The sequence below is a fragment of the Strix uralensis genome, chromosome 2 (assembly GCF_047716275.1).
Source record: "Strix uralensis isolate ZFMK-TIS-50842 chromosome 2, bStrUra1, whole genome shotgun sequence".
In the NCBI taxonomy this organism is placed as follows: domain Eukaryota; kingdom Metazoa; phylum Chordata; class Aves; order Strigiformes; family Strigidae; genus Strix; species Strix uralensis.
In genome coordinates this window covers 104,571,139-104,599,035 of record NC_133973.1, presented here as the reverse complement: position 1 = coordinate 104,599,035, position 27,897 = coordinate 104,571,139, and the positions used below count along the sequence as shown (strand labels likewise).

Genomic DNA, 27,897 nt, shown 5'->3' with positions numbered 1-27,897 from the left:
GTTGCAGGGCTGGGGCACTGCCTCCTGCACGAAGACCTTCTGGTCCTCCAGGTGTTCTAGAAGTTGTTCTCCCCAGGCTCAGTTAGTACCATACTCTATTGTGTGCAAGATGAATCTCTGAGGAAAAGGAAGGCATCGTTACCTGCTTGTTTTGTTGGAGACCATCTCAAACTGCTGCAAGGACCCCCTGAAGAGACCCCAGGGAATCCAGTGAGTTGGCTGAACTATCATACATGCCTAGTTTATAGGAAATCCTCCTGGTTTCACAGAATAAAGGTCATTTGCATTTCGAGGAAAGCTGGCAAAAGGCTGACCTGAGACAGAGTGAATCTCAGCTGTGGGATCAGTTGTTCTTGTAGAGTTAATTTTTTTTTTCCAAAATTCAGCCTTTAAACAGTGATTTTTCTGCAATGTGGATTTTGGAGTTTGGAAGAAGAGGATTGCTGAAGTAAAGCTGGAAGATTGCTAAGAAAAAAATAATGATGATTGGCAACTTAGTTAATACATTTGAAAGTCAAGGTGCAGCTACTGAAGCATTAGCTCAAGGGGAAAAAAAAGAGATTCAGCGCTGGAGTCTAGAGAATAGACGAAAATCTTAAGAACGATCAGGATTTATGGATGCTTCGTCTCCCACCTGCTGGCACTGGGAGTAAGGATCCACATGTAAAAGCCTCCAAAGTAATTTTAAGAATTAGTGAAGTGAAACTGCGTGTTGTAGAAAAGAGCTGAAGTTTGGTTTATGTCTAGAAGGCACCTGTGGATTTACTTTAAGGGGAGGTGGGTTAATCTCTTTTTTTTGCAGTTCTTGGTGATGTGCCATTAATTCTAGCAACTCCAACTTCAGTGAAACATTGCAGCTGGCATCACAGAAAAGAAAGAAATGCACAGTGCTTGCAGAGGGATGCAGAAAGGATGGTCTCATGATTATGGCTTTTGATAGGGATGCCTGAGCTCTGGGCCAAATCCCCGCTCTGCTACATACCCTCTCCCTGGACTAATCAATGAATTTGTGTTACCTCTGTTCCCTACTATCAAATGGAAGCAACGATGCCTTCTTTCATTCAGCCACTGCCTGTTCTGTCCACGTGGATGATAAGCACCTTGGTATAGGGCTTTCTCCAGATCAACAGACTTACAATAGCCCACTCATGGGGTCACCTGGAGCATTTCACCACCATTACCAGTGATGAAGTAACTTACTAACATCTTAGGGACTGCATGCAAATAATAAATTGCAAGTTCTGTAGTGCAAGCCCAGTTTGAACACATGAGATTGGCACTGTTTTCCAAGTCAGGAAAGACATCCTCTATGGCAGGATTTTCAAACATACCTAAAGTAGGTGCCAGACTTAAACATTGAAGCTCTTTCTGTCTTGAACAGTAGCCTGGATCTTTAATGCTCTCCTGAACTGATCTGTCCCGTTTGCATCAGCTAAAGCACTTGCAATAGGAGACAGTCCATCTCATGGAAGAGTGTAAGTCCTTGTGAAAGTCAGTATTTGAAAAGTGCACCCTGGTGCACACAGCATTAAACACGCTTTGTGATGTTGTTTGTAAGTCTGTCTTGAAAGTTGCAATCCTGGCAAGTCTTCAAGAAAAGCCTGAAACAACACCAAAGTGATCTATGTGATGCTTATTCATCTTTCCTCTGCAATTCAATCTTCTTTTTGCTTTCTCTAAGGCTTGTGTGAATGCAGAGATGCACTCATGGAATGGAAACTGTTTTATAGATGGATTAAACTGGTAGGAAAGCTTTATATAGCTTGTTACAACTTTGAATAGAAATTGCTGAGCCCTCACTGTGTGGAGCTGAGCTTTGCTCTTCCTTTTCTTCTAACTGGTCCGGTGTCACAGCAGATCTCATGTCAGATCTTCTGCTTCCTCCTGATCCCAGGGATCAGATATTTCTCCCTTCCTTTCTTGAAAGTCTAATCTTTTAGGGTTTATGTGAGATTTTGTTTTAAACAAAAGTCTGGTTTCTTTTTCTGTCATTACCTCTCCATCTGATAGCTTTTCAGCATCAGATTTTTTGAAAGCGATACGGGTATTTAACAAGGCCATAATTTGCCCATTTTCCTTTTAAACACTTGTTGATAAAGATAATGTAAGATAACAAAATGTATTTACTTTAGAAATTAATGGGCTTGCATTGTTTTTTTTCCTCAAATAAATCAATACCATTTCAAAGTCATCAGCAGCTGGTGTCATAATCAGCCCTGTGGTGATAAACATATAAAGGCATATGAAGAGGAAAAAAAAACCTTGTTAACAGACGCTACTAACCAGGTTTTATAAGCAATCTCAAATAAAGGAATATATTTAAAATCTGAAGCTCAGAATTGTCACTGTACTAACACAGTCCCTCTCTGGCCAGAGAATACAGCCAAACAACCCTTTGGAGCTCTGCAAGTGGAGTAACTTCCCTTTGAATGGAAATGCTCTGGACACAGCAGACAATCAGCTTTGCTCCCTGGGACCATCAGGGATGATCACTAGAAAGCAGCACAAGATGATTACTCCCTCTACGCTGGGAAAAGTCTGCTCTAGTGTCTTTCACAGTATGCCAGTTCAGAGCTGTTATCATCAGGCAGACTCCAATTTTGTGCCTTAAAATGCATTCCATTTTTTCTACAGCTTTTACAAAAATAGGCTGAAATTCAGGAAGCATGTAGGCAAGGGCCTAATTTTATGCCCCTGGTTTTAAGTCCATTTGGCTCTAATAATGCTTCTTGGGCAGCTGAATTTAGCAGAAATGCCTTGATGAATCAGGCTGAAGGAGGTTGCCAAGCCTGTCTTCCCTGGGGAATAAAGACACCTTTGTCCTGTCCCAGGTACTGGGCCAGTTCCTCTGGATCATGCACAATTGGCTTTGGGATGAAGGCCTGTGCTGGTCCTGTGGACACAGCATTGAAGGGGTTAACTTAACTTTCATGTTTTAGAGGAAACAGACAGTTCAAAGACATTTTCCTAATACGGGTTTTAGGAGGATGTCCCATTTACTACAAAACAAGTCTGTTGCACTTTTGATGCTTTTCAACTGCCAGAAATACTATTATCTAGATTACATTTTATCACGTTTTCTGGGTATTTCATACTGATAAGGTTTTATACAGGATCATTACATATGAGAATAGATTTAATCCTGTTTTGAGTAAGCTTTAAGGACACTGAGAGATTATTTATGTAATAAGATGCAAAGTTGCTATGGAAAATGCTATAGCAACCTAACATCTTCACAAAACCAAGCAGCCACTTGTGACAGCAATCTAAATTTACATTTATTTTAGTGTCATTTTATTGACATTCTTAGTATCTCATTTTGACAGCACGTTAAAATATGTTTTGTGTTCATGCTAGAACAAAATTAACGGCATGTTGTTGGAATGAAGATGATGCTTATAATTTTTGAGGATAATTTTATCATATTTCATTTTGTGTAAATAGCATTAAAATAGTAGTGAAAAGAAGTTTGGGTTCATCCCTCTATTTGTAATAGAGCAAACAATGCACATTGAAAGTAATATTTTACAAGTCAGTGAAAGCTAAACTGTTTTTATTTGCTTTATATCTGAATGAAAATATTTTTAAGAAAAAAATGATTTTGTTATTAGAATTTATTTTAAATCCTATATCTTTTATTGTAACTTTCCCAGTTCAGGATACAGGCTATAATTTTTCATTAGGTTTCATAAAGCAGGGCATCATTTCTGAATGTGTAGACTTGCAGTTTGATAGGGAATTGCCCCATTTAAATGGGGCTTTTCCAAAACACATGATAACAGTACACATTGCCCCTTAGAGGTTAAATAAAAAGGGAAAGAAAAAACAAACACCAAGTGACAAAATAGTTTGAACTCTGTCCTGTGCTCATTGCAGTTAATAGTGAAACTCACATTGACTTCAATGGCAGCAGAAGCAAGCTCTGTATATTGATTTTCTCCATCCCCCTCCATTAAGAATCCTGAAGTGCAGCTGTAACATTGTTGAAGTGGGATGTTGGCAGCAAAATCAATAAAAGACAATACTAGGACATATGCTGTTTTCAGATTCCTCACAATCTGATATAGCTGGTATTAGCATTCTTCTCCAAATTACACTTCATGCTTTCTATAAAGTGACCTTCCTTATAGTGCCCTCTCCAATATAAAGCTTTTGTGCTCTTACTCTCATGTTTAGCCTTCAAGAGAATGAGCCCTATTTATAACTGTGAAGACAGTTGATTCTAAAGAGAGCATAAACAACAGATTCCTTCAAGAGTGGCTTCAGCCTAAAACCTATTTCTGACCTCAACTGAAAGATCATTTCTATTATTGTTTAAAATAAGCCCTTGGGTTTAGGTTTTCTTAATTATGATGCCCTTCATGCCCTGTTGTTTTTAGAAACCCTTTTCACTCCAGCGCATTAGAGAAGCTTGCAGATATTGCTTGAGGTGGAGATTTAGGTACCTTCTTATCCACCATTAAATCCAAGAAACATCGGCCATTGCTAAGATGTCATAGAAAATAATGACCAGAAAGCAGAGTCTTTTCTAATGTCAGTACAAGCTTCTAAACTCATAATTGCAGGTTTGGGGAGCATCCTTATGTCATGAGACATGCAAGGCTGGCTGAACTTTCCAAAGCATTAAAAGCTCCCTTTTCAAAGTGTGCAGCTTTTTGTTCCTTGTGTGTCCAGCTAACTGGCAGTCTGTGATGTGGTTACATGCCAGGAGTTAAAAACACACCCAGCAGAGCTAATGCTTGAAGCTGGATGGCCACAGAAACTCCCAAAACTAGTACTAGTTAGTGATGTTGGTTTACTTTGATGGGTGAATCTTAGATTCATAGCAGTTTTGTGATGTCCTGCTCTTTGGTTTTGGCTTAAACACCATCTCAAGAAAATAAGCTTCTGACTAAAGATACATATCCATAGTATAGCATTTTTGTGGCCAATATATTGAAGGATTTGGTTCATAAAGTTGAAAGCCAAGTGGATTCAAAGCTGCTTGGAGGTGAATGATCTTCTTTTAGTCTTATTTGGTTTTAGATTCATGGCAGAGAGAAAAGAAAACAGAACAGTCCTCTAGGATGTGAAATGGCAGACTGACAAACTAGATATGATACCAAAACCATGTAATTTTATTCCACTTCTCTGCTAATTTCAGCATGTGACTCCTTGAACACCAGCATACAGAATTCTAAAGGAGGAAAATTGTTTTGTTGTTTTGTTTTTTTTTTTTTTAATTAGGTGTTCTAATTGCCTTTTTTTTTTCCTTTCAATGGGCAAACTAGTTTGCCAACTTTTTCTTTATGTATTCAGCCCTCCACATATCTGATGCTTTGCAAGTTTCATCAGGTGCAAGAACTGTGCCAAGCATGTCTTTGTAGCACTTGTAATCTGTGATTGCTGAGCTGCGTCTACAACTGCCAAGTGCCCACCTCACATGTCAACCAGGGATCTCTCTGAAGAGATTTGGGTGTTTGCTAGCCCACAGCACTAGTTTCTTCATTGCTTCTTTGTCATGCGTCAGATATAGACTGTCTTTCCTCTTAAATTTTTCTGAGGCAAGTGAGCACATTTTAACAGTCGAGGAAGAACATTATAAAAAGCAATAGCTCTCCCCATGTTGTTCTATTATCAGATAGTCATCTGTCTCATCATGTTTTCTTGATAGATTTTGAGATGCGTGTGCTGTTAGACCTTGATCCCACAAGCTATTGCCTGCTGCTCAGAGTGTTTGCACTCACCTTCTGCTCAACACCCGCAGATACAAAGTTCTAAGCAGTGGTTTACCCAGAAAGTCTGGTACAAGGAGTATTTCACGGTTATGTCTTCAAAGTTACACCCTTTTTGAAAATTTCAATAAGTGGTCTGTTTCAGAAAGGACTGGAAGTACCACTAAGCTCTGTAGAACCCTTTCATCTGCAAGTTTGCAACACATTTTATTTTTCAGTAGCTGAGAAAATACCTACTAAACATGTTAAATTGTGAAGAAGCACAGTGGCCTCTGTCTGCAGATACTGAATGTGATGGAGGCAGGATGAAGGGGAGAAAAAGAGGTTTTGCCTTGCAGATACAGCTCTTCTGGACAACCTTCCATTCACATAAGGGATAAATGGCTCAAGAAATGCTGTCTCTGAATGGGAGAGTCAAGAAATTACAAGCTTCATGTGATCATTTGCTTATGCCTTCTAAAGGGCTAAAAACATCCTCCCATATTTAAGATCCATTTTTATCTAAGGCCAAAGTATCTGAGCAAATATTGCAATATTATGCACAATTTTAAAAGAAAGATTAGCTCAGCCCTCCAATCCAGTACAAGGTCAGAGTGATAGCTGGATAAATACTTTCCTGCAATTTAAGGTGCAATAGGATTTTGTACAAAAGTGGTTTATCCTCACATTTATAGAAAGCACTTTATGTTTATGAACAAAATTTGCCTATTATAAATCAGAACAATTCAAACCACCACAGTAAAACACTCAGATTAGCCCTTTCTTCCCTAACGAATGTGACAAATTGAGGGATTCATGCGCAAACTTTCAAGTTTGTTTCCAAGTAGTGACAACAGTTTCTTCATATTTATAAGTAAGTACTACAGATTATTTTTTTCAAGTTGTCACAGTGGTGCTGGGCCTGAATGCAATTCCTAATTTGACTGCCAACAACAGCAATGCAGCCACTCATCTTGTAAATACCAGTGTTTATTGTTTCAGTCTGAATAAAAATATAGCAATTTCTTTGACACCTAAGAAGTAACCATCAGTAACCCGCCTACACAGAGGTTCACCTATATCCAATAATGTTTGAATATCCTAAGTAATTTATGTATCACATGTACACACATACATACAATCCATTTATGCAATATATGTAAGATTAACGTGACATATATAAAACACAGAGCATTCATCAGTATCTCCTGTGCCATGTAGAGTTCAAGTGTCTGTACCCTCAGTTGCAAAGCACCATTAATAAAAGCAGTATTTTTCCATTACTGATATGAGAGAGGGTCATCAATGCCACTTGGCATCTTCCCAGTAACCAGTGCTTTTCTTACTTGAGTGAACATACTCCTTTATCCTTGAGACTAAAATCTCCTCTGTTCGTTTTTAGTGTTACAGGAATACAGTCTTTTTTTTAATACCATTGATTAGAGGAAAAAGTCACTCTTTGCTGGCATCTTTAAAGCACAGTCTCTGTAAAAGTGTTGTAACAGTTCTGTTTCTCAGGAAAAAAAGCAGAAGATTCAGTACTTGATTAATTATATTTAACTGAGGCATCAGTTACTGGTAAACATAAAGTATCTGAAAAATTCACCTCATCACAAACCAAATAATAAGCCGTGAAAATGAGTGATTTTTACTGAATTTTGAAAATATCTGAGAACTGCTACTGTTTTTGATCAAAGTTATACCCCTATGTTTTCTTATGATGGCTTGCTTCCTATGCCCTAGTTCAAGAGAACCAAGCAGGAAAGGCAATGCAACAACCAACCCAACTAACAGTCTACCCATCACAGTTGTCTGTGAAGAGCCAACTCTTCCCTCTTCTGTCTCCCCTGATGCATATGCCAAGTCAGTTGGGCTTTATACATATCATGGGTGGTAGCAGAAGAAATGCAACCCAAAAAGGAGAGGAAAAAAGGGCCCTTTGCTTTAAAGAGGTGACCTGGAGAAACTGGTCTCAGTGGGGCAGATTAACTAGCAACTGTCAAAATATCATTTACGAGCTATGTAGATGCCTGTTCTCCAAAGAGATGCTGTCAAGTAAAATAGCCCTAAAATGTGACAGGCTTTGATATTATTGTAACAAGGTGGTCTCTTCCAAATTCTAAATATGCATTTCAGTAATGGGATGTGACATCTTTGTAGGAAAGTCCAAAACACTTAATGGTGCACTTTACCTGGGACAGAACTGGGTAAGAGGTCACTGGAGAATGTACTGCAAAATAAGTATGAGTGAGGTAAGAGAGAAACATCTGGAAATGTCAGGCAACTGAGAATCACAAAAGAACAAAAAGATGGACTGAAGTGTTTGGAGCTGAAGGAGAAAGTGAACTGAACGGTACCAGTACAGAGGTAAAAGAGAGGAAAGCACGAAGAGAGGGGTAGAAAGATTGGTTTAAAGTGGAAGATTAGGCTTCTGTCTTTTGAGCCCTTTAGAGAAAGTTGGTTCATTGTTCAGGTGGGTTTTCTGCAGCCATGATGACTAGATCAGTGATCCCAAACTGAGCTCCTGAGTGAATGATCACTTGTAAGACTGTAGTAAGTAATTTGCATCTTATTCCTAGGACTGGCTAAAACAGTGAGATTAAATTGCCTTGTTAGTGTTTTTAATTAAAAGTCAGAGTTTGTGAGAGCATGGTGAAATACAGAGAGCCGGTACTTACCCACAGTCTAGAAAGTTTGGAAGCCACTAGTCCAGAAACTTAAAGTGGAGGTTTTCAGTTAATGATCTCTCTAGGGCTTTAAATAAAATGTCAGCTATCGTGAGTCTCATCATAACACCACAGGAGTTGACAGCACTGCTCTCTGGGGCATTCTTAGTCCACTGCAGAGCCAGCATTTGCGTGGTACTTTGTTATTAGGCCCAGCTGGACTGTAATCTGCCCTCCCTTTCCCTACACCTTCTTTGCCATTTGCAAAGAGATATGCTTCATTACACAAGAAATAATAAGCCTTCATGAATTACTGGTGAGCCACGTGTAGTAAATCCAGGGAAGAACAGTGCTATTGCTGAAGTCTGCTAAGCAGAAAGAAGTTTTGTAAACTGAGAAAATCTCTCTTCCGAGAAGTGCTTTGGTTTCTCAAATGTTACATCTGTCTGTACTGGATAGGATGGTTAAAACTGCAGTTAAATGATGATGCAACTCTTCTTTTTTCTTTTTTTTTTTTTTTTTTTTGGCAGCATCCTTCCATTTACTAATTGTTCACCAGCAAGTTTTATGTGAATAGGAAGCCTGAAAATAATTCTCATGAGTATTCAATTTGAACATCTGGTATCATCATGAACATAACTGGTATAATGGGCTTCTCTGCATTGAACATAGGCTGCATGGTGAGGAAAGGACTTTGAAGCAACTGCACCTGAATAAAGCAAGTTTTGTAAAAGAGTAAATCTCCCTCCCAGTGTGCAGGCCCTAACTCTCACTAACATTAATGACAATAACCCCTGCTCATATAGGATAATTTGTGACCTTAGAGTTTAAAATTGCAGGTACCAAGACATTCAAATGAAGTATGCCTAACATTAGAAAAAAATGTGGAAATTGCTTCATTGTTTGGTTACATTATGTCTGAACAGGGAAAGAAAAAACTTTTCATGGCTAGGTTAGCTTGTAATTGCCCCAAATTATTTATTTTTATACCATTCTAATTCTATTTTCAGAGTTTATTCACGCTAGTTACCTAGCTGCTTTCAAGCTTTAACCAAAGGATTTTTTTAAAAAAAGCCAAGTGACATAGTCTATTTTGGTGGAAACATGGACAACAATGGAAGAGGCATTTATTAAAGAATGCAGTATAGGAATAATGTTGTTTTTATCTGCTAATATCAGACATATTTCTAGGCACCCATCACTGACATCCAAGTACTATTTATGTTGGTGATCAGGTATTTAGTAACTTTCTGTAAAGAAAAGAAAGTGTGCTCTAGGAACTCAAGGCAATGGATCAAAACCACCTTAGATATCAGAGGACTCAGCAGCCTGACTTTTCAGTAAAGTGGGCTGAGAAGGTGCCTCAAAGTGACTGAGGTGTACCTTGGTCTTACTCTTCCAGAAAGCTTCTTGGAGATACCATCAAATAGTTGCTTTCCCAAACACCTTTGAACTGTGCACAGAGCATGTGTGACTAAAACTTGTTCTCAGAGCTCAGATTTTATGGTAGGGTTTATAAAAGTAAAGTGCGACACAAGTGGATCTATACCTGGGCAGCTGTAGATAATAAGAGCCTCAACTCATTCTGCCAGGAGCTAAATAGTGGAAAATACAGAGAGAGGGTCAGCCTTGACAGCTTGTGGTGGAGACATAGGTTAACCCGTCTCTAGTTGCTCAGTGTGTTCCCCCACGTCAGAGGCTATCCAGCTTTCTGTCTGCAATGAGGGGCATGCCTTCTTTCCCACCACCTCACAGACTTCCTGCAAACCCAAACTTCCCACACACCTCAAAGTATGGGTGACTCACTGGCATCACCTCACTCATCCCCTGCCACTGAGTGACCACGATGGAATCCTCAGACTGTGGCACACAATTTAATTTCCTGTGGGCTGGAACACTAAGTAGAGTCTTATGTGATAAAAATGAATGAGGGTCCAGTGGTCCCATCTTGTCTATGAAGCTGAAAGTTTTTCCTTCAAGGCAGCCCCAAACAATTTCAGCATCACCCTTTCTTGACACATGCCAGGATGCACACACCAGTGTATCCCCTCACATTCAACATGAAACCAGGTCCATTACTCCCTTTTGAACTCTTCCTTCTTACACCCAGTAACTGTTAAAAATGCTACTACCTTTCTTGTGCTACCACCAGGAGTCCTAACATACTGCCTTTCCTCTTCCTTTACATATTGAACTCAGGTCCAAAATTTTCTTTTGTTCCACGTAGCTCTTCCTAGAATTTGACCTCAGCCTAAAGGCAAAATTTATACCCATACCCAAACCTTATGACCTCATGTTTGACTTCCAGGAATTCCTTTTCTTTGGCCCTCACTTGAGCCCTTTCTCAAGATAACACACAACATATCTCCTAAGATATTTTTGCTACACTTTTGATAAGACCACCTTCCTTATGAATGACAAATGCCATTAATGTATAATTTACCCTGTTTTCTAAAGCATCAAGACATGGCTCATGCCCTTCCAGGTCCTCCAGAAACATTTTTCCCTGCTGATTTTCCCCTGATTGTACTGCTTCACAGTTCCCCTATTTGAAAAAGAAGTAAACTAGCTAGAAGCCAGAGATAAATTTTATTGTTCGTATTTACAGTTGTGAACTTTGTGTCCTTATTTCTCTCCTCTCACATTTCTTCAGTCCCTCAAGCTGAAAACTCTGAAAAAGTAGCTGTGTCTTGCAAGATGGCTTTTCTGACATTGTAAATGTTCTGCAATGGGAGTGATGCAAAAAATTACCATAATAACAACCATCATTTTGACAGTTTTTGATGCTTTTCTTGTTACTGTTATCAAAAGGAGCATTATATCATTTAAAATGTTGTTTTCAAGTCAGGAAATTAGGATAATGGCATTAGTAGAACTCACATGTCAGGAAGGTTTGGGAATATGCTCTTCATCTATTTTCATCCATGTCACTGTATTAATACATCGGCTAAAGTTCCAAAACCATGAGAAATTCTGCTGAAGACGTTAGACCAAAAGTCTCAAGATAGACAAATAATCCCAGAAGTTTTCAGTTTTATCATCTATTTCTATACAAGTATAGAAGAACCTATAGGAAAAAAAATCTATAGAAAAGTTCTGCTGGGAGGACCTAAGGGAAGTCCGTGCTCTTGAATTTACTAGAGGGTTTTCTGTTATTGTTGTTAGTGTTTGCTCATTTGTTTTTCAGATACCACTTCCAGACTGCCTCAGACTCTTGAGATAACCTGCTGCCTATGCATTTCAACTCAGAGTGTACCTAGTATGTGAATTAGTAGTCTGCCATTAATGTTAACTATAATGTTATTAGGGCACCATCTAATAAGAAATGCACAGCACAGGTGTGCATTAGTAGAACTGGTAGAAAATTTTGAACTCTCCCTAATTTCCTCAACAAATAGATACATTATTTCCTGACAAGCTGTGAGTCATACAATGATACAAATACCCTGTATCACCTGTGAAGAGTTACTCTATGTTATCTCTAGTGGGCATTATTATGTATTAGGTTAAATGTAGTCACAGAGCACAGGTACAGATCAGTACTACTCATAAAGAAAGCATGCTCCTAACTATCCAAGATAGATGCTCTAGAAAAATAAAGTTAATTGTTTCTTTCTTCTGAGACATCGGTCAATGACTGTGTCCTTAGACTTCAGTGGATTTATGAACAGCCAGTCACTTCTGGCTTTAAAAAGAATGTCTTTTTGATTTGGGTCTGGCCTGGGTCCACTAATTGGAGTTTATCTTGCCAGTAAGGCTGTTGCCAAATTGTATATAGCACTTCTGCCTCTGCACAAGGAAATCACACTAACCTCTTAGATGTCCTCAAAATATCAATGTGAAGGTTTCCCCCACTTACATATGTCTAATCTTCCTTCAGCTGCCTCTCTGAGCCAGGCAGGTGCCATTTTGCATCCCTCAGTGAAAATGCCATAAAGTGTATATTGAACTTGTTTCCAGCTGTGTTTTTTTAGGTAGGAATATTTCCTTCTGCTTGCAGCATGGGCAGCTATTTGGGATTCATGTCAGAGTTTTCTTTTGATATAGCTTCCTTGTATATAGTTCTTCTGTAAATGCCTTCAGCATTCATTGTCTTTTCATCCTAAGATGCTTTTTAGCATGTCTCAAGAGAGGGATTTTGGCAATGAGTATCTGAGTTACCAAACTTAAAATGGCTGGATAAATAATATTGAGATGACCTGAGTAAACTTTTTTTTTCCAACTAAAACTACATTCATCAGCTTTGCCAATGAAGTCATAGCAAAAATTTCTGTAAAAATTTAAAAAGTATTTACTTTTTAAAATACAGATTCCCTTTCCCCCAAAATTTTCCTCTAATTTTAATATAGTATTCATGAAGTGACTTTCTTTATATAATATGTAATAAATGGCATATTATAATATATAATTATTATAAATGAAATATAATTTTTAAAAATTATGATTTGTTTTATTTATAATAGATATTTTGTTTGGAATCAAAAGAGACATTGATCTGAATCCAGAATTATTTTAATTTTATGCACTAAATTATAAATATCTTAAAATTATAGTTATGTCAGGTCAACACAAAGAATGTTTCTGATTTTGTTTAAAATAGTTACCCAGTGTTGAATGAACTAAAGTCCCTGGGGTCCACCAGATGTCTGTCTTTGACTTATTCTCCTTTTCTGCTAACCATTCTGTCCACACATGTTAGGAACTGACTATTTATACCTTTAAATTAAATAGCAAAGGAACTACATGTATTTAATGTCATATCGTTTGTGGACTCTTATCTATAATTAATTCGTTTAAAAGCTTGTAACAATTTAGCATTCTGTTACTCTGCTGCTGGATGTGTTGCATCCTTATTTAAGGACATATTTCTACCTCAGACTCTGCCTTTAATTGCTTACTATGAATGGCTGGGAAGATCACTAGAGTGTATAATAATGTTGATAAAAAGTTGTACACCTCTGGGAATCCTGCCTAATATCAAAAACTTACCTCTGCTGTATTCTTACTCTCTCACTTTAAGTTGTTTGGGATATTACCATTCTTCCAAACACAGCCTTTGTCTTCCAGTGTCTGCAATCTAGAATAACAGGGCACCCGTCCTTGGATGGGACTTCTTGGTAGTACTGCAATGTAATTATTGTCACATAGATTTTAATACAGTATACTAAAAATAATTTTAAAATAGTGGCATTCAGACGTGCAACTCTGATTTTTTTAGGAGTAAAAAAATCTGTATTGTATTTTTACAGGCAAAATGGGTAGTTGCCTTCACAGCTCATATATACTGTGACTTGTTCCATTTGAATGAGTTATTTTTTAAACCATAATAGGCTCATCACCTACAGGTTACTTTCTTTTGCAATATGTCGTAGCCCTTTCCATTTTCCCTAATTTGCTGCCCCTGTAGCAGACTTATGCTGTCCCTAGCCCCACTCAATAGCCTAAACTCACCTAGGAGGCCAAAAAAGGAGTTCTCCAACTGGGCTGTAGTGTGACACAGGAAATACACAACAGCAGCCTTTCCAGGTAGGGCAGCCTGAACCTCAGCTGAATCTGGCTCCTAACTCACATTTCAGTGGGGATGATGATTAACAAGTACATAGGCCTTATGACTTCCACTTATACAACAGCTCTCAGAAGTGTTTTAAGAGCTGGATTATGTGATGGACAGCAGATGAACTACTGCTCCCAAGCCACTGTAAAAACTTGAGTATGCCCATGATGGTCTCCTTTCATGCTCTCAGAGAGCAGAAGGGTAGACACTTGAGGCTAGAATTGAGTCCTACATTAAAAAAACAAAAGTTTACATTTTGGAAGAGCCTAATTGGTAGGAGTAAGAGAATACAGATGACAGAGAGACTTTTTTAACAAGGCCTGTAGTGACAGGACAAGGGACTACAGTTTTAAACTGAAAGACAGTAGGTTTAGATTGAATGTAAGGAAAACATTTTTTATGGTGAGGGTGGTGAGACCCTGGCATGGGTTGTCCAGAGAAGTTGTGGGTGCCCCATCATTGGAATTGTTCAAGGTCAGGTTAGATGGGGCTCTGAGCAACATCATCTGGTGAAAGATGTCCCTGTCCATGACAAGGGCATTGAACTAGATGATCCTTAGAGGTCACTTCCAACCCAAACTATTTAATTTTGACTTGAGTTTTTGTTAAACCGAAGTTTTTCTTTTCTTAGCCTATTTTTTCTTTTTTTTAAATCTTTCTTTTATTATAGCTTGTTGGGTCTTACAAAAAAAATATTATTTCATCCTGTTGTTTGCCCATTGGACTCATCACTGCAATTTCTTGAGGGTAAATTTTGTCATGGAAGGATGATTACATGCTTTTCAGAACAATTTAATTTGATGTAACAATACTGTAACTGTTGCTAAATCTTCCAGAGAGATTCTGTAGAATATCCAAATTAAGCACAATAACCAATCCATGTCTGTATTTGAATAGTAGCTAGTGGTACTTTATTTTGGATAATGCATTTGTACTATTTTGAAATTAGTAAAAATTATGTGAGATAAAGGTAGATTTATTCTACCAAAGATAAATCATTTTTATTGATAATGAAATATTGTGACATTCTATCTAAGTGCTGATATGATTTCACAAATGTGTTGAATCATGTTATCATGAGGACCAGGGGACTCTTTATCTGTGGAAGGTCTAGTCAAGAGAGGCCTACCATTAAATGGAGTTAATATACAATTTCATATAATTTGGAGTTTAACCATATTACTATTGTAGGTGGGCAAGAAAGAATTCTGTGATACCAAGCCTGAAATCATTTAATCAGGAATGTAAATCAGTTATGTGCTTCAGTTACCAAGTGTTGATAGAATTGGCTATGGTAGATTGTTGTTTTTTAATTACAGCTGCTCTGTAATGTTGTTGTGTTACCAGGTTCCAAGAAGGAAAATAGTATAGTATGGCAGTTTGCTATGCCAAATGACCACTGCTGCTGCCAAGTATAAATACTACCAGGAGTGGGTTCTTCTATAGGATGATAACCACATCCCTAAAGTAATGAATGCCACACTTCCCTATATGTATTTATGTTTGGATAATTTATTTAAATAATGTTCCTAGTACATGCTTTATAGCCTTCTGCCTTTTGCTACACAAATTTTAGCTTATATTGCAGACTGTGCAAGTCATTTGGCAAATGTAATTTCCATCCCTGCATACTAATCGATTTCTTCACAAACACCTGCTATCAGTTATGATAATAAAAATGCCATTCTAAATTGAAAAGGGGCCAAATGGAGCTTCCTAAGGAAATGACTTAAGTGTCTTTCAATGCCTTTAATGTAGTAATGTTCCTGTAGTGCCAACACTCTTTTTGAGCATTTGCATTTTATATAATTTTACTCTATTACATCATTTTTCTGTCTAAATGGTTCTTCATAACCATTGCTACAAAGTAGTTCGTAGCGAGATCAGAGAGGAATTTCTGTATTTCCTGTCTCATGGGACTAAATCCAGCAACTTTATGTAGTCAAAATTCCTTAGCACAGACCTGATTGGAACATCTGGCCGCTACACTAGTATAAATACTAAATGGTTGTATCAGTTCCTATAACATCACTGGGAAAATGTTGTGAAGTTGGTAGGTGCTTTGCCCTTGGACTGCATGCCAGTTTCTTCCTAAAATATAAGCCTAAATTTAGCTACCAGATTGCAAGTAGTGTTTGAATTATCCAGGGTTGCTTTATGGCTCCTTCCATCCCAGGAAATAACTTCCCAGCAACAGTCTTTGCCAGAACCTAATAATTTTCAGCTCTGCTGGGTCTTGTCTCAGCTCCAAAATGTCTCACTGGCTTTCAGCTGTATTATCATCTCCCCTGACAATGTCCTCTGCATTATTTGTAAGGAAACAATCCATTTTACTGATTTGTTCATATTTTCATTTTCTCTTAGCTCTAGCCGCCCAAGCGTATGCGCTAAAAGAAGAGAACGATAGTCTTCGGTGGCAGCTGGATGCTTACAGGAATGAAGTGGAGCTCCTGAAACAGGAGAAAGGACAGCTCTTTCGAACTGAAGAGAGCCTTACGAAGGACCAGCAGCTGCAGTTCCTACAGCAGACCATGCAAGGCATGCAGCAGGTATTGCTAAGGAAGAGAAGAACAGGTCTTTTTTATCAAAATGGTACCATGGGGCTGTGCTGTACTCAAGACTATTAGTCATGAAGGTCATGATTTCTTTTCAGAGTCAAAATCTTAGAGATTTTAGATGAGGGAAAGGAGAGGAGGAATTTAGGACATATTTAGGGATAGTAATTTTAGGAATTCATAAACTGTAAACCCATTGATCATTCAAGAAAACTCCTATGAATGTTCTAGTTAGGAGCAAATTACTTCAGTACGTTCCATATTACACTCCTCACTTAATCCAATTGGCCCTAATTCTGCACAAAAGTTCAAGAAAATTTGTTCAGTGTAGCATAGCCAATGTTCTGTGGTATCTTCATTTGCATTAATCTACATCTTTTGATACATCTCTGCTTCTTAGCTTTGTCTTTTTCCTGCTCTTGTTTGAGGATGACCGTGACATCTCCAGCTTGTCCAGACTGTCCTCCTGCTAACTTGCAAGTGGATAGCAACATCAATGCTATCTCCTGAGCTTTTATTATTTATGCTGACCCATGGATGTAACCTTTTCGTTCAGGCAGTGTTTTAAGTGGTTTAATGCAGCAACAAAGCTTTTTCTCTGACACTAGTCAGCAAGAAAGTGCAATGTGTCCCTGAAGGGAGGGGTCAGTCCATCATAAGCGTTCTCCCTTATTTGTTACTGTGCTCCTGACATGTGCTGGGAAAGTCGTGGCAAGCACATCCAGACTGCTCCCACTGCTTCATCTGACATGTCCACTAACAGATAAGCACCCCTCATTCAACATGCATGTGTGTAACATCTTCCCTGCCCAGGCACTGATATTCATCTGGTACATGACAGAGTGTAAGAGCAGTGGCTCACTACAACACTGGATTGGGCTCCCATCTTGAATGGAGCTTCTCGAGATGTCACTGCAGAAGTTAATTTTGCCTCCTTCATCTGTGCCCTGAAGCAATGCGTGTTCTCCTTTATCACTCCTGGTTGTTAGATTCCAGAAGGGAACAAGTTGTACCCACTTCCAGCTTGTACTAAGCTGTTTTTTCAATGACACAAACCAGGACACATTCATTTTCATATGAGCTGCCTGGTTGGGTTAGGAATTGCATGGTTATCACGATATCCATCTAATCCAAGTCTGCAAATCCCATCTAACACCGAATAACAGAGCACAAGACAAGACTACATGTGTGTTTATATGAACATAAGACCCTTTAACCCTGCAGAGTTTTACAAAATTAGGGTGATTTATGGTATAGTGGAATAATTCTGAACAAAATACTTGGAAAATAGAAAATAAGTCTTTGATGATTCAGGAATAAAATGTTTCCTGAATTTAGGAATGAAGTCATTAATCAGAAATACTTGAGGTTTCAGTATACTTTAGATATGCTTAAGGTCTATTCATGATCTTATCCTTATATAAATGGATACTTAAATATCACTGGCTTCATTAAATTTAACTGCATATATAAATATTGTGGTACTTTTCAGCCTGGTGATAATTGTCCATTAAAAACAGTGAAAAGTGGGCACAAAATATCACTAAAGTAAAATGCTAGAGCCCTAATGCACATTTTGCGTTATTATAATTTCCTACCTGTGGTCTGGATGAAGGATGATCAGGTCTGTAGAATATAAATAGATTTCTATTGTAACTTCAAGCAAATGTTAATAATGCAAGTCAATAACAGAACATGACTTATCTCTCCGTTAAGCTAGCAATGGACACTGTAGTCCCTATTCCTCTGAGAGTTTCTATGTTCATGACAATTTTGCTGTGAGGTTCTGAATTTTTCTAGTTTGCCATCTCAGGGTCAGACCTACTAACTCCCAATGGAATACAATTAGAGATGGCCCAAGTTGCTGGAGAAGACTTTGCAGATAATCCAGTCTGACAATATGCTGAGGAGGGCAACAACACAGAAGCACGGGAGGTGGAGTTCAGAATTTGGTGGGAAATTATCAGTCAGTTAGGCAGCTGAATGATGGCTTTGGATTTCAATGATTAGCCATAGTCATGACATGCCATAACCTTTGTGCTTTCATGCAGTTCATGCATGAATATTCAGAAATAAACCTTTGATTTAGGTAAACTCTGTTTTATCTTAGCTTGGCTTTGTAAATGTTGAGACATGACAACCTTAGCTGAAATCCATCAGTATAGCAGGTGCTCAGCATCTATGGAAATCAGTGTCTCTATGAAATATTAAACATATAGCCAGGACTTGAGTGGTAATAATTTAACAAGAAGACCTGTATTCCCTTTTATCCTTTGAATATATTAAAATTAATTTCAGACAAGGTAAACTGAATGCCATTGAATTCCTGAACCCTGCATATATGTCAGCATTTGAAAAATGTATTCCTCCTCCTTTCCTCTTCATTCTCCCCCGCTTTCTTCATACACCTCTTCTTCTTCTAACTTTGAAAACTAAAGAACAAATGATTTGATCTGCAGCCTGAAAAGCAGATTTGTCTGATAAAGAGGATGCATTTTTGGAATCAAGAAATTTTTTTGTAAACATATTTGATGCCAAACAATAGCAAATAACACAACATCAATGTATTTTTAATATACTTCTACCATCTGGGTATTTTTCAGGATTCTTTCCCACATTTGCAGGACTGATGAATGTTTATTTTCTCTTCCATCACTCCTACTGATCCAAAGTAGCATCAGCAAAATCACACAGATGTTTGCTTATGAAGAATACCTTATGGGCAGTAGTAGCAACCTGCTTATTTGTTGTGTCTAAAAAAGAAAATCCTTTGGACTAATGACACTGAACTTATGCAGGTTTTAGTCAACTTCCTCCATAAAACTGTGTCACAGTTTAATTTCATACCCACTGTGAGATCTCAAACAAATGGAAATAATGTCTTGTATCCATGGTAACAAATGAGATACACTTTACCTGATTTCGAGATGGAAATTGAATTAACTTGTCACTGCTGCATAGGTGGTATTGCCTTCAATTTATTTCTATATGAGAACACACATACCAAGCATATCACTTTTTGAATGGCTCTGTTTTTTGAGCAGTGTTTGGTATTCTCTAACAAAGTCTGTGATCACAAGGAAGGATGTTTTAGTAGTAACTATTTTTACAATACTTCACAACACAGCTGTAAGAATTTTTTAAATCTTGTCTCTCGGTCTGAAATGTTTTACCAGATACATGGCTATAGGTAATGCAGAAAATATCACCCAGTAGTGTTGCTTAATGCTTGCCATTATAAGTGGGTATATAATTTCTCTGAAGTTTAACCATTTGGGTTAGCATATTCCATGTGGACTAGTAAGCTGAATTCTTTTGAAAAAATTCTCATCAAAATGTTTCAGCCATTCCAAGAACAAAGCGTGAAAACTATGCTTTTCTTGTTTGTTGTCCACCAAAGAAAATTCTTAGGAAATGCACCTTCATGCTTTGAAACAAGGACTCAGAATTTGACAGTGAGTCTCTACTGAATTAATGATGTGGTTTCCATATTCTTTATAAAATCTCTCTGAAATTGATAATGTTAACAAGCCTTTGAAAAATGTCAGTTTGCCACATAGGAGGTGGCACTCATTAGCATATATCCAAGTAAATTTTAGATTTTTACTGGTCATCCAGGGCTGTTCATGAACCACCTCCATAGCACAGCCATCAGGACAATGTTTTAAACCTCAAGTTAGTCAGAAGTCTAAGCACACGTCCTTTAGTATGGCTCTCTAATTGAACAAGTTAGTTCCACCTTTTTGATAGGCTTAATTGGGCAAGGTATGGGGCTATGCTTGCATGGCTGTACTGATTCCTATACTGGTTCATTGGCCAATAGACTGGTAATTCTGCATGGTGCTTCATTGCATGATGCAAATGTATGGTAATGTTCTTTCCTCTCACAACTCGCTGAGCATGATGGGCTGAATTCAAGCTCCTGCAGGCAAGGGTGTCATCGAGAAATCCCCATTTAAATCATGCTTCCACCTATGTTTTCTCTGGGAAGTGTACACAAGTGCCTACAGTTCTGCTATTGCACATGCTGGGGTGTATCTGGGACATTTAAGAGGCACCTCATTGCCCCTATCCCCTAAGGGCCCTGATTCATTATCTGAACTTGGGTTCATGCTCCTAACACACAGCGACAGCACAAGCTCCCCTTTGTTGGTGGTGATGTATTAAAGCCTAACCGTGGGTTATTGCAGTAGAAGGGGATGCACAGGGGTGCCTCTCCTAAAATTAGTGCTTGGGGTGGAAAGCAAGAATAGGAACAGTCATGTGAGGTAGGTGTAAGGCTGACATAAAGTCTGATACACTGCTGTGGGTGCCACCAACTCTATTAGCTCAGGATGTCTCAGCAGGACACTGAACATATTCTGGCCCTGTTGATGACCTACATGGGTGTCACTCTGATGCAGTGGGATAAAAGTCCTCCTTTGTCTTGTCTTCTTTTTTCCCCAAACAATATCAATTTAATTTGAATAGCAATGCAGGTTGCAAACCTGAGCACTCAGAAGCCAGGAATTGCCAGAACTACTGCCTGTGCGTTTTGCTTCATATACCTCAGAGACCCTTCCCCGTTCAGTGCCGCAGACAGAGAGTACACAGTTAATCATCACCTATTCAATACCTTCTTGTCCTTGCTGTTCAATATGCAGCTCGAGGTCTTACAGCAAAGGCCACATTGCTCCTGACATTTCCTACCTACTAGCTTTTGCAGTTTACTGATCATTTAGCATGTAAAATAAATAGCACGTGCATCTGAGACTTACACACCTTTTTTTAAAGGGCTCTGATAAATGCCAGATGACTCACAATCATTTCAGACTTTCAGTGTTCATCCAGGGAAGGACAGTTTGGTCTGTGATATGCCTCACTGTTGTGGTTGGGAGGGTGAGAAGAGCTGCTGGAGTGCATCGCAACTCCCTCCTTACACTCGCTTCTCCCTCAAAGGAGGATGGCCAGGGTGCATACCTGGTGACAAGGACTGTGGGGTGCACACAGCTTCCACAGTACAGTCACCGGGAGCCATGTTAGGGCCCTTTTGTCTAAGTGAGATGGCACAAGGGTCATCTCTCAGCTTTTTAAGTGAGATCATATGCCTATAATGTATAATAATCATTCTGAGTAGAAAAAACAGAGGTAGCTAGTGTTGACCTCACTGTTCTGCCTTTGAAATGAATTGGATTTCTACCATTCACAGCCACTGGAGCAGAGATAGTCTATTTTCAGATGTCCTCACTGAGCTAGCAGAAATTTTTTTTCTACAAGCAAAGATGGCATTGCTCAGGACTTTCCTCTCGTATCCTAATCAAAAAGTAGTTTTTTCTCATACAAATAATGGAAGAACTGACTATTCCCATGGTCCACTCTCTTTCAGTGGAGCAGGGAGGAAAAGCACATTTCTGTCCAAGAGGTTTCAATAGCTAGTAGGATAGGGCATTGTGAGACTTTTTTACCACATCACTCTTGTAACCAATCTACCACCTATTAAATTCCAATAAGCCTCAGCTGGCATTTAGGTCTGCAGCTCTCAGATACTTCACAGATGTTGTTAACTGTCACAGCCATTCCTTTCTCTTACCTACAAACTTTCTGAAATGTCAGAAGTCACAGACAGACATGCTGTTGGCTGAAAATTACCGAATCTGTTGCCATGTGAGTGCCATGACCATTATAACAACCATTTACCCTTAAATATATGGGTTCTATTAGCAGTTTAGCACTGAAATTAACATCATTGTTGACTAGATGAGGCATGTTATGGCTGTATTTTTTAACACAGCCTAAATTCAGAGGAGATTTGTAGTCTTTTTTTATCCACCTACCTTTTGCTCACCAAACATCTATTCAGCATACAACCCACCCAATGTATTTACACATAACTATAAACTGACTCTTCTCCAGATGCAGTATTAAAGAGTAAATAAAAAGAGATAAAAAACATTACCCCTTGTATTTGCGTTTTACCTGCTGAATAAACAGACCAGCATAATTAAGTTGGAAATATTTTTTATTACTACTCTTGCAGTATGAATTCCAGTTAGATCTTTCTGTTTTCCTAGTAGTAATGGCAATATTGATCAACACTGATAATTTTATAGGGAATGGATACAAGATAAGTACGAAGGACTGGACTCAGTGTCCAGATGTTCTCTTCCAGGCCTGTCTCTTCTCTCACCCTCTGGTTGATATTTGGAAACTGGTTAAGAAATATGTCTGCTCCCAGGACAGAGAGAAATGTTCCCATAAGGCTCTGTACAATACTGTCCACGTTCAAACTTCCAGAAAATATTTACTCTTTCCAATTATATTTAAAAAAAAGAGCAGTTGGCAATTAAGTACTAATTATTTACCAGATCTCAGCCAAGCCAAATGGGTTCTCCTCTGTGTTTAACAACCTTTCCTTATTGAAAGTAGTGTTTAATTTCTCATTTCTGCCACCACCACTTCAACAATATTAGGGGAAGTATAAATAAGGGCCTACAGATTCTTTAAGCACCATATTCTCCATGGCTGTTCTAGTGGTAAGATGGTGGAGAATAACATCTTTTTGCCTGCTACCACTGGTAAAGCTAAACTGAGATTGGCAGCAAGAATAAACACTTCAGAGAGAAATAATCAATTTTAATTTAATAAGTTTTAATTTAATGATAAGTTTTACAGTCCAGTGATCCTATATGAATTCTTTAAAAGATCCTAAATACTAGCGTTGGCTTACTGATTACATAGTTTCCAAATGTGTTTGATGTGATCATTACTAGGAACACTGCTTCCACTACCAGGAATTGTGTTTCAATGGGAATTAAACTGAGTAAATTGATTCTCTTCCCTAATGTCATTCTTCTAATTAAAATGTGTCAGGTCTTTTTATTCTCCTTCAAAATAAATGAAATATTTCTTCCTGAATAGGAAATCAACATTTAAAAACTCTAATTTGGTTTGTTGAGAAAGACCATGCTGTATCATGCTCATTTGCAGTCCCATGAAAGAAGAGATGGGGTCATACAGTTCAAGTGCCGTTACCTGGTTAGGAGGTATCCACAATGAACAGGTACAGATAAAAGGTTGGAGAAGATGAGGTTGCTATAAATGGATGATTATGTCTTCTTTTGACTGTGCATCGTACCAGGTGCCAACTGGTTGCCTTGTAGGACAGATATGAGGGCAGAGGGAACATGACACTCATCTGGGATCAGCCCTCTTCCTTTGATCGGGATCAGAGCAAACTGTAAGCCCACCTGTCCACTCACCTATTGCCAGTAAAGTCAAAGGTTATGTAATAAGCCAATCACCTAATTTAGCAAAGGTAGGAGGAGGCTTTATTGATGAAGTGCAATGAGCTTTGGTCAGACTTCTCCCTTCCACAGGCCACCATCAAAATCAAAGACCTTGTGTAATCTACTGTGAAAGTCACATCCCAGAGAGGGATCACTGATGCTAGCTAAGTATCAATTAGTAAATTGGGAGAATTTCACTTCTGAGAGGAGGGATTGATTCTGTAAGGTTCCTAAGGACTTGGTCTTTTCCTCATTTGTTGCAAAAGTCCATAGCTGACCAAAGAGAACTTGTCCTTTTTGAGGAGTAAGAATATACTTAAAAATTACTTGGCTAAGGAAAGCTGTAGACTGGCTCTTAAGCCATTCATTGCACCATCCATGTTCATCTACTGTCCAACCCCTAACACTGCCCCTTGTAGTTGCTGTGGCTGAATTACTATGCCTCATAGAAACAAAATAAATTGAGAGCTAATTGTCTGGTATCTATTAGATGTTCTTTAGAATGATAGAAGAACATAAGTTAGAAGGTACATCTGGAGGTCACGAACACCATCCTTCTGCTCAAAACAAGGGCAGCTCTGGAGTTGTTTGCTTTGCTCAGGACCTTGTCCAGCTATGTTCTCAGTACCTCCAAGGATGGAGATTCCACAGCTTCTCTGAGCCCTTGTTCAAGTGATTGGCCACCCTCATCATGGAATATTTTCCTTATATGTAATAGAAATATTCCTTGGGGAGTATGTGTCTATTCATCCTCAGCCCTTATTCAAGAAAAGCCTGACTCCATCATCTCTGTAACCTCCCTTTGGGTAGTTTCAGTGTGTCTGTGTCCATCGGTCTGTTTTCTCATTTAGCATATTTCTCGGGTTCAGTCCTGCCTGCTCCTCCTCTAAGTGCTGTAAAAATGTAGGACATCTGCGGTCAATCTAATACCAGGGGGAGGGAAGCATGGTAAACATCTCCCTAAAGAAGCAGCTGGGTAGAGTTCTTCAGTACTGCCACCATACACACTCACTCATCAGGTGTGAGTCTAGTCTAGGTTAACCTGTGGAGCTAACATGTTCAGCATGGTCTTTGCCTCTGGCCAGAGATCCAGGAAAACTCACTTTGCAGGTGGATGCCCAACAAGCAGGGGCTAGGCTGTTGATCCACATGCAGCAGTTCACCAGCCCAGGGCAGGGGGGTCAGGACTTCGACTCTTTGGGCATTGCAAACCCTATGATCCATCCAAATAACACCATTGACGTAGTTCCTGTGTCACAGGTGGTCCCTGAGAGGTGGGAGGGATGAGAAACTTTGCGCTATTACATTGTGTTTCTTTTTACTCCCTTAAAAAAAATCCACAGTCATACTCTTCATTTTAATAATGCCTTGTCATACATTAGGATGGGATGTATGTTGCCCTTAATGCTGCAACATGGCTAACTTCCCTGAGGGCTCATTTCTAAAGCTTCTTTGACTTGTCTTTAACATTCTCCTGTTTCCTTGGTGATTTGTCTGGCCTCATCAGCGTCTTGTTACTAATGCATATTTGCTCAGCTGGGAAGTCACTTTCTCATTATTCAAGCCTGCCATGTGCTGGCCATTTGTGATATGAAATCTTGTCTGTCTTACAAAAAGACAAAAACACTCTTCCAGGCGGTCCGTGGAAGTACTGGGAGAGGGATTTGTATTTTGTTGTGTATCTGAGATTTCATTTTGATTCATTTCTTTTCCTTCTACCTAAGGAGGTTTCTGAAAAGAAATATTTACCGTTCTTCCCCTCTGTGTTTGTGAACAGCTTCTAGAAATTTTGAAACACTTATTTTCCTTGGTGATTTTTGTCCTTTTCCATTTGGCAAACTCGTAACTTCTTTTTCTTTCTATAAAATAAAGTTATAAAAGACACAGTGAGGTTTTACTTGTGGGGAAAAAAAAATAGAATAAACCTCAGAAATTGGTAGTGTGAGTGGTTTAATTTTTAGGTGAACTCTGCAGTCCTTTCAATGCCTATGATTTGATAGTTTTTAGATCTCTGATTCTAGTATAGTTTAAGGGAAAGGGCTGCACTTTTGCACAAGTGAGAACTGCTTCCCTGGGTTACTGTTTAGTGTGCAAGCCTTGGTTTCACTGGGACTGAAAAAGGTAGCCTTGGTTGGGATACAGCCTGCCTATTTGAGGTGCATAAGTTTTGCCTTACTTTTAGGCACCTAGTGAATCAGATCTCCACATTTTTCCTGTATAGGGATATATTCCCTATAGATAGTAAGTGGAGAGTAATGTGCTGCCCCCAAATATTATATGGATAGGATAATTCAGTTTGCCTGAGTTCACTAGGTGCTTAAGATGGCCATTCAACTGAGTTGGCTCAGTTAAGGCTGTGTAAGACCATCCTTCTTTGACTGATACACTAATTTCAGAAGAGTTTGCCACAGGTCTTTTCTGGACATTCTGCAGCTACTCCAGAAACTGGAGGAGTCTGTGCCTCCTTCCCGTGGCTGAATGGGCTGGGTTTGCTGAAACTGCCTGCACAACCTGTGATCAAAGTCAACACTCCCACCTCAGAGGTCTTCTTTTGTCTGCTCTTCTTTACTTCCCTTTCTTTAAGGTCTTTGTAACCTTTTCATACTTCTTTTCTAGCAGCTGTAGAGAAAACTATAACCAAAATAGCAGGGGCAGGACCATTCAGCAGTGTAACTGCTAAACTTGTGGCAAATGCTGGTTTTCCTTTTTCATTATTCTGTCACCCTTACAGTATCATAAGTACAGCCTCAGGCCCTGTGGTCTCTTGTGATCTGCATCCCTTTTCTTAGCATGCTAAGTTGATGGTTTCATGCTGGAAACCATACTTTCCTTCAGACACCCTCTCTGTCCTGCTAGGCTTGGTGTGTGACCATACTTCTAGATATGTCCATAATTTATATTTAAATGTACACATGTAACACTGCCTTTTGGGAAGCAATGAAGAACTGTGGGCAGGAAAGAGAAGGAGTATTTCATGTCTGCACAGTGGTACACAACAGCAAGCTATTACTTTCCCTTTAGGGCTTCTCATATATTTTGAGGCACTGTGTGTTGTTCGGTTGTTAGCATTCTTGGCCACACTGGCATCACATTGTACACAGTCTGAGTAATTCAGCTGGCTTCAATAATGCCATCTATATTTAATGTTTCAGAAGCTGCAAAGATTGGTTTAAGATGGTAATTTTCTGTCTGCACTTTTGAGATCTACGCAATATGGGAGGTACTGAACTGTCTCTGACAGAAATTCAGCATTGGAGGTGGGAATGTGTGAAAAAAACAAAATAAAACACACACACCCTTCCCCCCCATATAAAGAAATTAGCTACCCGTTTATTTACAGGGAGGATTTGGTCCTCATGAATGAAGGAAGCTTAACACTGGAGAGTGATATTTACCATTTCTATACAGAGCAGCTCCAGAGCTGCCACTGGAAACAAGCAATCTGTCTTGCAATTTTTTGTCTAAAATGCATTGATTGATCTCTGGAGAGACAACCTGTAGATTCATTCTTTCTCCTTTCCTGTTTCCTCTCTGGACATGCCAGTAAGAGGATATCAGTGCTGTCTACCAGTTTGATCTGGACTTAATTCATGGCTTCATCTCTTCAGGTCAACCTGACAGCCATGGTGACAAGCACTTTTGGTTGCACGTAAACCAGCTGAACTTCCAGACTGGTGCTGGTAGAGCTCTGGGCTGTGTGAGTATCCCTCTCCAGGATCCTCAGAGCCGCAGTGAGCACCATGAGATGCTTTTCTGATTCCTGACACTGGGATTTTGTCTCAGGGAAAGACCCTTGCATAACTTGCAGTGGACCCTCAGACACCTGAAGAATTGCACACTGAGGACCACTGGAAGGCAACAGAAGAACAAGCCAGGTATTTTCTGGCTGTGTAACCAAGAAGTCACTCCTTTGCCTGAGGAAACTGGGGAACTGCTGTCTGAATGCCATGGCTGTGCCACAAAGTTGGAGATATCAGGGCTTAAAGGAAATGGCCAGAGAGGTGAGACGAGTTTGAAGGAAGGGACACTTTGATAGCTGTGCTGGCAGTAGCTGTGAGACAAGCCAGCAGTATATAACAGGTGGGAGGCAGGAGAGCAAATGCTGCGTGGGCGGGTGGGCACGGGAGAAGCTCTGGCAGAAAAGCTGGATGAGATGGCAAAGTA

At 39.1% G+C, this 27,897-nt stretch overlaps 1 protein-coding gene across 7 annotated transcripts in view; it reads left to right on the top strand.

Moving 5' to 3' along the window:
* The window catches only part of ENOX1 (ecto-NOX disulfide-thiol exchanger 1), a 383,297-nt gene that overhangs the window by 321,282 nt on the left and 34,118 nt on the right, over nucleotides 1-27,897 (top strand). For all 7 annotated transcript variants that reach the window (XM_074859609.1, XM_074859613.1, XM_074859612.1 and 4 more), the window contains one exon: nucleotides 16,278-16,462. In XM_074859609.1, coding sequence (XP_074715710.1) covers nucleotides 16,278-16,462 — 185 coding nt within the window. The remainder of the gene's footprint in view (nucleotides 1-16,277; nucleotides 16,463-27,897) is intronic.